The 11602-nt window shown below is 41.0% G+C and overlaps 1 protein-coding gene across 1 annotated transcript in view; it reads right to left on the reverse strand.

The window, feature by feature from the left end:
* Window positions 1-842: 842 nt before the first annotated feature.
* The window catches only part of LOC310999842 (membrane-spanning 4-domains subfamily A member 15-like), an 11453-nt gene continuing 693 nt past the window's right edge, over window positions 843-11602 (reverse strand). Inside the window, exons 2-7 of the mRNA XM_083990408.1 lie at window positions 5358-5545; window positions 5126-5236; window positions 4199-4255; window positions 3818-4024; window positions 2539-2655; window positions 843-2156 (exon numbers count right to left, since the gene is read on the reverse strand). Coding sequence (XP_083846534.1) covers window positions 2100-2156; window positions 2539-2655; window positions 3818-4024; window positions 4199-4255; window positions 5126-5236; window positions 5358-5534 — 726 coding nt within the window. The 5' untranslated portion in view covers window positions 5535-5545 and the 3' untranslated portion in view covers window positions 843-2099. The remainder of the gene's footprint in view (window positions 2157-2538; window positions 2656-3817; window positions 4025-4198; window positions 4256-5125; window positions 5237-5357; window positions 5546-11602) is intronic.

Below are 11602 nucleotides of genomic sequence, written 5' to 3' on the forward strand. Positions count from 1 at the left end.
TGAGAAATTATGGACAAAGGACAACTTCCAAGCTAGAAGGGCTTGCTGATGAAATTTTGAAAGTTTGATTGGTAATCTATTGGGCAAAAAATTACATTTCAAAAGAAAAGGTTTCAGAGGGAAGTGGGAGAGAGGAAATGACTCAGTGAGCGTGCTTGGAGAGATAGTCTTCCTGTCTGAACCTTCGCTAAGGTTCATTTCAGTGTAACTCAATTTGTTATGAATCTTCTAGGTTATTTGTGTTCTGCTGAATTGACTGAAAATTATGGTTGTTTGTGCAAGAGGAGCTGAATAAAAAAATGATAATAGAACATAGAAAACAGAGCTTTTTAAGAGATTTAACAGTTTGACACAATGTTAATGTACAAAGTAAATGTTTTATTATATTTACATAGGTGAAAAGTAATTGCATTTACTAATCTTACTTGACTGCATTTGTTTAACAAAGTTACCAGTTACTTTTTAAATATGATTTCATGGGCAAAATATGCAATTACCGTAGTTTGATTAGTATCAGCAATTAACTGTTTGGATATCATCATATACATGTATATTGAAATTAAAGTTAACCTGATCACACGACATTGAATGTATGTTTTCTACTCAGCAACATACTGATGCAACAATAATAATAGTAAGGTAGATAGTTATTGCTGACAGAAGCAACTCAGAAAAGTCAAAAGATTGAATGACTTTTGAAGTACTTTTACTTTTGTCGTGGAACGGATTTACATTGTTTTCTACTTTTACTTACGTCTTATTCCAGTACTGTATCTACAAAGAGACGTTCAGTAAGGTCAGCCGAACGAGCACATACCCCATCTTAAGAAATCTGCAGAACAGCAGGCGCAGTGGGGACATCATCTCAATATGTATGATGTGGGAAAAGGGAAGAAAGTGCTGTACAATCCCACACAAAGCAGGACATCTGGCCACCTTAGCCACAAGTGGGACTTGAACCCATTTCCACTGTTTTCAATGTCAATAGTTGTATAATAATTGTGGTCAAGGGTCCCTAAGCAGGTGCTTAGTTCGCTTATGCCTTGGGCTGGCTCTGGTAAGTAGGCTATGTGTTTACTGTTACACCTTATTTCAGGCAGGTGGTGCTGGTGCACTGTGACACTTTAAAGCCACATGGTGTAAAAGCTGGACACACGGTTCATCTTGTTATCAAGACTGCCCCAAAGTAGGTACAATTCATCAGACGTGTGTATATGTCAGAGTTCAGAGGGAAAGCTTGTGCCTAGGAAGAGCATTACTTGATGATTGGTTCTTCCCTCCAGAACCACAGGTGGCGCTGCATCTCAGACCAGTTCCAGTTCTGCTCCAGGTCCACAGAGCTCCAGCAGCAGCAGCAGCAGCACCAGTGTAGCAGACAGCCCAAGACGTGACACCAGTCAGACATCACCACAACCTGCTTCTGTCAGGAGTATATGCACTTTTTGAAATTTACTGTTGCATTTTGGTCTACATTGATTTGAACTCTTGTCATATTCGTGAAGATTCATATACACTAAGATTCCAATGGTTAACATGAAATTTTAAGGTGATGGCAACATTATGCCTAAGATTTGGGATAGTTGTTAATGTGCTTTTTGGCAGCTCCAACACTGGTTCCAATAAAGCATTTAATTCACAAACTAATCATACATTCATAATAAAATCAACTTGTTTAGTGACTTCATTTCCACAGAGACATTTGAATATAATATACAAAAACTGTGACAGCAATAGCAGAATATTTAGATCCCCATTGCAAAATATGATTAAAATGTAACAATTTGACAATTCCTCATCAACATGCACAAGCCTCCCTTATACACTGACCATAAGGCACAATAGCCTACTCAAGAGATCATAATAAAAAAAACAGTTTTTAAAAAAGACAAAATACAATGGAAAGCAGCATATAGAGTATTACTAGAGTCTATATTGTGAAGCACTAGTGCAAATATCTTTAAGCTGAAGCCTTAAGTTTGGAAAAGATGGTACCGACTGAATCACTGACATTACAGCACAGACGGTCAGTGGTATTTCACCAAGGATTTCAGTCCCTGGTGCCTGATAGTGCTAAGCAGAGGTTTTCCAGGCTGCGTTGATTACTTGGTGGTGTCTTCCTCCAGTAGTGGTTTGCAGAGCTCTGCATCATGAATGCTCTGAAAGAGAAACACAGTATCAGTGCTGCTACTCAAATCAGAGATTACAGAGTTCACTCATGACCTGCACCGCTGTACTGTTTCGACGGGGCTCCACAGGGGGAAGAGTTATTTTATTATATTAATTGGGTATTTATATCTATACTGACTGACTGATTTGGAGTGTAGATTCATTTTCTTAAATAAATGGTTTAATATGCAAGATAAACTAATTAGAACAAATTAGTTAGTGCCTCGTGTCCCTTGTCATGAAGTCTGTGGGTTCTTTTGTTGGGCTTTCAGTTAGATGACTGATATTCAGTCTGTGATAAACACTTGCCCAGGACATTTCACATTATATTCTACAATAATAACCCAGCAGTGATTTCTTTCAGTTTTGTACCTTGTTCTGGTCCTTGTTCTTCAGAGCCTTGATCCCCAGGGTGGCCGAGCTGATGGTGAGGCACAGCTCCAGGACCGACAAGACAATCAGCACAGCATTGATGCTTGTGACGAGCATCTGGGACACAAACAAAACAGTGTCGACACCTTCAACATATTTGTGGATGTTTTCATGGCATTCACATATATTATTGTTTCATTTATTTATACAAGTATTCAGTCATTAAAATATGGCTTAAAGGAAGTTATGACTGTATTGGTGTGTATGTTTCCAGTTGTGGTCAAAATGTGTTTTGTGTGGTCACAGGTGACACACGACATTTTATTACTAAATATATCAGTTAAAGCAGAAGTAAGCGATCCGGTCGTTTTGGCTAATGCTGCGTTCCAGGCAGGCTTTTGAAACCGTAAATTACAGCTTCAAGTCACAACTTACGACTTTGTAGCGTTCCAGGCAACCCACTCGTGTTTTTCCGACCTGTTTTACCTGTGGAAGTCACTATAACGGCCACTCGTAACTTCCGACCCGTGAACTTGTACCAGATCGAACTGGTACGACTTCACAGGTCGGAAAAACACGAATTACGAGTTGCCTTGAACGCACCATAACGTCTTGTCAGCCGATGGAGTTAGCAGCCCCCGCCCTCGTCATGGATCTATTGGTCCTCGTCCCTACATCACCACATTCACGCGCATCCCTTGGCTGCACCGGGCTGCACCATACAGCCCTTTATGCCGTTCTCTCTCCTCATTGGATAAAAATTGTAGGATATGAGAAAAGTTTTCTCCTCGGCTCAGAGCAGAGTGACTGAGAGACCCGTGTTTCGGTCCAAACACTCTATGTAAGTGATTGCTGTCGGAAGATATAACTATTTAAGACTTATATTAACACAAAAATATTGCTTACTTCTGCTTTAATATATGTATATGTTATTTATTACAAACAAAATTCACTGTAAATGTCATGTACATATTAACTGTATTATGTATATTTATAGTTTTAATTATTAACAGGGTGCTTCATTCATTCATTTTTCACAGTTACATAACAAATAATAAAGAACGTCTGATTTCTAATCTTTGAGTTCATATGCAGTATATACCATATATATATGTGTGTGTGTGTGTGAGTATTTTTTGTGAATATTCCTATGTTTATATTATATAACCATTCAATCAACCAATCAACCAACCAACCCATCCATCCATCCATGTGTGTGTGGAAATGGTAGCCTAAAACTTTGCACACGACTGATGGAAAAATCTCACACACACACTACCTTAATTATCGCCTTGGCCTCCAGGCATCTTTGGTGCTCGACGTTCTGAGAAGGAGACAGCGTTGTTGTGTGGTGTCTGCTGTAGTAGTCATAATAGTCAGGTTCGCACATCCAGACATCTATGTTTGCCAAGTTGATGCAGTAGATCACGATGGCTGTACCGGCAAAGCCAACTCCTGCCAGATTCAGAATCACGTTGACGATGACCTGAAGTAAAAGACCTGTCAGTTTATGTGCAAAATTAAGCAAAACATAAAACCAAACCAGGCAACAAACAGCAAACAGTAAAAATTAAATGTCCAAAAACAAGATGGCAAGTGTGTATGCTCTTCAGTGGTAAAAGTATGCTACAGGATGCTACAAATTAATGTAACTACTCACCAGACATGGACTGGGATACTTCTCAGACAGTATGCACGTGATGCCGAATAACACAAACTACAGAGGAGATGAAAATGAAAATTAATATACATTATGTACATAAACACTGATATATTCATTTATAACACAACCTGAAGGACTGAACTGGATGAGTCATGTGAAGCCTTAACCAACTCTGTGACGCACATGCCACTTCTAGTCAGCCGCATCACATAATTAAATTAGCCTTTTTTTTAGACTTGTTTATGTTTATGATGCTGTTGGTACACACTGTATTGTGTTTACGTATTAACGTCACAGTTTGTGTTTGGTACTGTGGGGATTTTAGTCCTGACTCCTGACAGAGAAGAACTTGTTTTTTTAAAGCCCCTGTACAGACTTTTCATTTAGTGTTGATTTTGGCGGCCCCTGTGGACAAAAGCGGCGGCGTTTTGCCGGAATGAAGACTGATGATTTCCCACTGTCGTGAAGACGTTTGTCTGGCCGGCGCGTGTAGATTTGTTTTGGAAACGTCGGAAAGAAGACGGGACTTGCTTTTTTTTTTTTAGGAGCTATCTGCAGCGTGCATATGGATGAGGTAATGTATCTATTCGTATCGTTTCGTCAGTGGTCCGACCCGACCATGCCTTCCAGAGGTATAGAATTAGACTACTTAGAAATAGCGTATCTTCACACTGATGGGCTCATTTGCTGTTGTAAGTAACAGAGACAGATCAGCAGAAACCAGAGACGTTTGCGTATCCAGTTAAAAGCTCCGTACAGGGGCTTTAAGTTTAATAAAAAAAAGTAAAAATAAATAAATAAATAATAATAATAATAATAATAATAATAATAATAATAATAATAATAATAATAATAATAATAATAAACAGATTGATTGATTGAAAAAAACAACAACAAGAGAAAATCCAGCATAAGCTTCTTTACCACTGCTCCCATCCAAATCGGAATTTCATTTAGTTGGTTCCAGGAGGCATAATTGCTGAAGAAAATAGCTCCAAGACCAATGTTGAGCAACCCAACCATAATGTGCAGAGCCTGTGAAGGAGGAAAAACAGTATGGACATCAAATCTTTACAAACACAAATAGTAAGCAGCTAATGATCAGTTTGAGTGTAGAATCATCTACGTATGTAAATCATCTACGGTTATTACTCACCGCAAGTACTGACTGAGACATTCTCTGGACGCTCCTCAGGCGCTCAGACACAGAGCAGCACACGGGGCTGTAGCAAAGGCCTTTGAGGATTTGGCAGAGTGGAGGACAAGAACTTTGTGGGTCAGAGGTCAAGGTCAACACAGTGACCCCATCAGCTTTGGTCACGGAGACAGACATCCTGCCCAAGACTGAAAGAGACAAGACACGTTTTTGAATCAGATTAATGCAGACTAAACATACACAAAGTGAGATCTCAATGTCTTTCTATTTTTTATTGTAAAGCAGGTTTAAATACTGTCAAATTATATGCTCAAGTATGTGCTCAGGCCACAGAGAAAAACAACACAGCTTGTATTCAGAAACTGAGTCTTAAAATGAGCTGTTACATCAAACTTTGTGACATCACAACAATCGTCCAACCTCTATCTTCGCAGTTCGCAGGGACTGGTTTCTCTCAGTGTTTACTATCACTCATATCATCATCACTCAGAAAATCTAAGGCTCTGGATCTCTACCAAAGTCCTTCTAGGCTGCCTCAATGATTCATTGTTACTGAAAGTGTCAAATGCTGCATTGTGTGTAGGTTTTGTTTCCTGTTACTCCTGAACCACCATTTCACATTAAACTTCTCACTCTTGCTGCGACATGCACACAGCTGTGTGAGATGGCGGGTTTGGTAACAAAGCTGGGAGAGATTTACTGGTGAACTCACTGCAATTTGTGGCAGTGTGGTAATAGGCCTACTGTATTACAGAAAGAGATGTCCCAGGGTCTGAATGATATAAAATTTATAGGGTCAACAAAACAATTCAACAGCAAACCACAGCCTCCAAAACAACATCACACAAGTGGATGAGCAATACAGCCTCCTATACAGTAGACTGCATTTGAGTGAGTATGGCTACACAGGTTTGATAAAGACTTCGGGCATCATAAAAGTCACGTGATGTAGGCTAATATATACAGTGAGCTTAAAGCCTGGCTCAGTTTTGCGGGTGGTTTCATTTCAGACAGCACTAAACGACCACTGTGGTCAACCGGACTTAGATAAATAGTGGAGTAGGCTATAGTGCATCTCTAACAGAGAGCTGTCACAACTTGTGCTGGAGCATTTGGACAACACCGTTACGAAAGTTTACAATAAGCACCGGCCTACTCCGTATCAACACAGCTGCCTTGCCTTGGACTCAATCACATTACGTTACAAACAGACGTTACAGACTCACCTGTTTGTGGTTGTGTTGCAGAGAAGCTAAAACTGCACGGTTTCTCTTCGGACAGAGGGAGAGGAGCTGTCTACGGGCTGTTGCCCAGAAGTACCTCCCCTGATCTGGAAGTAATTTAAAAAAAAAAAAAAAAAAAAAAAAAAAAACCTTAAAGGGATAGTTCAGCTTTTTTAAAGTGGTGTTGTATAATGCCCATTACCTAGGGCCTATGCAGTGGAGACGTCCCCCCCCCCCACTGAAACACCTGAGCATCGCGCTGCACCGAGACGTGACAATTAATCAGCGTATTCTCGCCACCTATGAGAAGTCCCGTCTCAAAATAATACACAAGTTCAAGAGTAGGATCTAAAGTAAACATTTACAATGCATCAGCTGGTCGGAAAAAAAGTTTTTCTTATCTGGAACTAACTCCTCGGTAGTCCTCCGCGCAGGCAGGCTCCGCGACCCTCTCCGTGATACAGCGCGTCGCGGTGAAATCACAAACAGAAAACTGGAAAACCATAACTTCCTGCATTAGTTGATGTCCCTGCAGAGTACAGAGGACATAACACTGACAGTTCAGTGTAACTCAGTTTATTATGAATCTTCTATAGTTTATGACGTTGAGACTGGAACTGACTGAAATGTATTTGTGCAAGAGGAGCTGAATAAAAAATGATCATGATGATATAGCTAATGATGATAATAGAACATAGAAAACAGAGCTTTTTAATGGATTGAACAGTTTGACACAAAATTGTATTTACACAGTGGTGAAACCTAATTACATTTACTCAATTTACTTCACTGCATTAACTACCAGTTTTTAAATTATTTTATGCACAAAATATGCAATTAGTTTGATTAGTATCAGTAATTAAATTGTGTGGATATCATCATATACATGTATGTTAAAGTTAACCTGATCACGCAACATTGGATGTAGCGTACTGTACATATGCACCAATAGATCTAATAACACGGACAGTAATGCTAACAGCAGCAACTCAGCTGAATAGAGTTCATTTTCTTGTCCTCTATGTTGTTCAGACCATCTTTATACTTTTAATTAAGTCAAAGTTTGAATGATGTAGCTACTTTTACTTGTCGTGGAGAATTCTTTTCTGCTTTTACTGTGTCTGAGACTTATTCCAGTAGGCCTACCATATTTACAAAGAGATGTTCAGTAAAGTCAGCTGAACGAGTCCATACCCCATCTTAACAAATCTCCAGAACATCAGGCGCAGGGCCCAGAAAAGGTGGTGGGAATGAAATGTGGGGACATCATCTCAATATGCATGAGGTGGGACAAGGGATGAAAATGCTATGCAGTTCCACACAAAACAGGACATCTGGCCACCTAATAGCCAAGTAGGACTTGGACCCACGGCCTCTCTTCCTACATCTGTTTACGCCTCTGAGGCGAACTACGGTTGTGTTCATATTTTTTCATTCATCAATAATCACACCCATTAACAAACTGAAGTGTTCTGAAAGCTCTGAATTTGCTGTTCATATCATTTACATGGAGCTGGTAAGCTCGCTGCTGAAAGGTCACCACAGTGCAGTGAGGACTGCAAGTGAATGCTGCATTGTGGTGCAGTCAGAAAGACGGCTGTTGATAACAAACCAAATGTCATTTTAGTCACATAAGTCGAGAGAAAGACGGTAAAACGTGGGTCAGGTCAATAATACGACATACAACATATTGTCACGTGTATTGTTTTGCCTCCTGCAGACGGACCACTTGTTTACATAGAGGCTTGTTTGTGTCGTTTAGTGCATTTCACATGAATGCAGAATGAAAAATACAACTGAGTTGCTTGCGATATACAACCACAATTTTTACACAATATACCTTTAACTACAGATAGATATCAATTTCACATGAATGAAGCATGAAAAATACAACTGAGTTGCTTGCGATATACAACCACAATTTTTACACAATATACCTTTAACTACAGATAGATATCAATTTCACATGAATGAAGCATGAAAAATACGACTGAGTTGCTTGTGATATACAACCACAATTTTTACACAATATACCTTTAACTACAGATAGATATCAATTTCACATGAATGAAACATGGAAAAATACGACTGAGTTGCATGCGATATACAACCACAATTCTTACACAATATACCTTTTACTACAGACGGATATCTGTGATCTCATACCTGCCGTAGGACACATGCTGCATTACAAGGAGGGCATTTGGCCAGTTCTTCCTCTTGGAAAAACTTTTCAGGCGCAACGCAATGCCGCTGCCTTGACCGGCAGTCTTATATATCTTTCGGACTCTTATGTATACCAAGCCGTCGTCATGGTTTATTTTAAGCCTCCCAGCTAAACCATCATTAATATAAACTGAGAAGTTTGTTTGAATAAAAAACCATGGTTGGACAGTAGCAGTGCTGCCTTGGGGTCAGTCTACGCACAGAAAACACCACATTTACATAAATAAATAAATACTTTAAAACGAGCCAGGCCTGTCTCAGAGCTGGCAAGACTCTCCGGTGGCATATTGAACGATTAAATGCCGTTAACGGGACGAGAGAGCAGTCAAAACGGCAGCTCCAAGCTAGCTACAGCGAGGGTAGGTTCATTTCCTGTTTACAAAGTAAAAGCACCTAAGCGATAAAAGGCAACGGGTATTTTATTTTGTGAAAATAACCGGAAGTGCGTTGCTCACTACGGCTAGTTTTACTAGCGCCAGAGAACGCCGACTTCGTCGGAACAAATTTGTAAACAACGGGTATTTTGTCAGATTTTCAACACAGTGGGGATCTAAACGACCACTTTCTCGCCTGAAAATGTTTCAAATGTTGCTAAAGTTATATATTTACAGAGTTTAGCAGCAGCTAGCCGCTCGCTAGAATGCTACTTCAACCGGAAGTACGTCACATGAAAGGCTACCAGCCAGGATCGCCCATAGGCGTTCCCGTGTCATGACGGGAACGCCCCTGTCCGCAGCCAGACCCTTCTCGAGTTATCAGCAGTCCAGACGAAGCGGCTCTGTCTTTGCGCAAATGAGCACAGCTCACAAGAAAACCATAAAAGAAAACCGGGAATATGCCACCTCCGTCGCTGATATCGTCTTATTTTTGGCAAAGCAAGGGATTGCTTTTAGAGGTCACGATGAGACTGAAGGCTCAAGCAACCGTGGCAATTTTTTGGAAATGTGCAGCTTCCTTGCCAAGCGAGATGCGTCCTTTTGTATGATACAGCAGAAATCAGCGTCTCTCACAAGTCATGACACACAAAACGAGTTCATACAAATAGCTTCTGAAATGGTGATGAAAGAAATAATAAAAGAAATCGAGGCAAATGGTTTTTTCACTCTCATGGTTGATGAAGCGCGGAGCTTCAAATCTGAACAAATGACAGTTTGCGTTCGCTACACACACAACATGGAAATACAAGAGCGTTTCCTTGGATTTGTTGACTGCTCTGAGAAGACTGATGCGGAGGCAATTCATGGTCACATTAAAAAGTTCCTGGATGAACATGGAATTTTCAAACTTCCCGTGGTTGCGCAATGCTATGATGGCGCTGCCGTTATGGCTGGAAAAGTTAACGGGGTGCAGCAGAGGATGCGCCAAGATCATCCCAGCGCTATTTACATCCACTGTATGGCGCACAAATTAAATCTGGTGTTAATCGAAGCTTGCAAAGTCAACCGAGCGGCCTCTGGTTTTTTCTGTGTCATGGAAAGCCTGTACACATTTTTCGGCCAACCTGGAACTCACCATGCCTTTCTACAGATGCAAAAACAGCTGGGAGTGAAAGCGGACCTGTCTGCCCTGAGTGACACGCGATGGGCGTGCAGATGGAAAAACGTGTCAGCGGTGAAAAACTCTTTCGAACCCATCATGACCACCCTCGGTGAGTTTTCTGTGCCCCCGTACCGCAGATTCACAGAAGCATCAGGTCTGCTTCATAGCGTGGGGAAACTAGAATTCTGTGTGTGTTTGGTGGTGTTCTCCCATGTCCTGCGCACCATTCATGTCGCATCTCAGGCCCTTCAGAAAACAGACACTACGCTTGCTCAAGCTTCCAGTGTTCTGCACGCCACCATCCAAGGGATTCGGGAAATGAGAAACAACTGGGAGGACATGTGGAGAGAGATCCTCACTTTTTGTGAGTCGGGTGACATTTCTGTCACAGAACAGGAGCCTCGGCACAAGCGCCCTGCACGCATGACAGCCACGTTATCTTCTGCACTTGTGGAGAGCACGCTGGGGCAAAGGGAGCTGTGCACCTCCAGTTCAGAGAGCCCCAAGGACAGATGGGCAAAACATCTGTTCTATCCTGTCATTGACACACTTGTTGGAGCCTGTAACAAACGCTTTTCAGAAGAAGCAATGCAAATTGCAAAATGTGTAGATGCTGTATTAAACTGTGATGCTGATGGTGCTTCAGGACTGATGAAACAATATGCTTCCACTCTCTCCATCAACACTGATCTTGCCCACGCCGAAATGGTCATGGTGAAAATGAGTTCAGGTGGTGCAACTCTGGAAAATCTAAAAGCCGCTGCCTTGACTGGATTTTACCCAAACTTCACCAAAGTGCTGAAATTGGCACTGTCGCTTCCAGTCGGGACCGCAACCTGGTAGCGCACATTCTCAGCCATGCGTCGGGTGCGCAACTGGATGAGAACAACGATGGCACAGCAAAGACTTTCATCTCTCTCGCTTCTGTACATTGAAAGTGACATAACCAAGAGGATTAATCCTGAGGAAATAGTTGAAAAATACGACACCAAGGCCCCGCGGCGGATGCTGCTTCATTAAGGTAAGAACATTGATTGATTGATTGATTGATTTGATTAATTAATTATGGGCTACAACAGCAAAAAAAAAAAAAAAAAAACGAGTAGAGAACGACATAACATAATAATATAACATAACATAACATAACATAACATAATCAATATGTAGCTATCTGCCTATTGGTTGAGACTTTTTTTTTCTCTCTCTCTTTTTGTCCCGTAGCTTCCCCAATCCTCCTGCCCTAGCGCCGCCTATGTC

Source organism: Trachurus trachurus, assembly GCF_905171665.1.
Source record: "Trachurus trachurus genome assembly, chromosome: 16".
Classification (NCBI taxonomy): domain Eukaryota; kingdom Metazoa; phylum Chordata; class Actinopteri; order Carangiformes; family Carangidae; genus Trachurus; species Trachurus trachurus.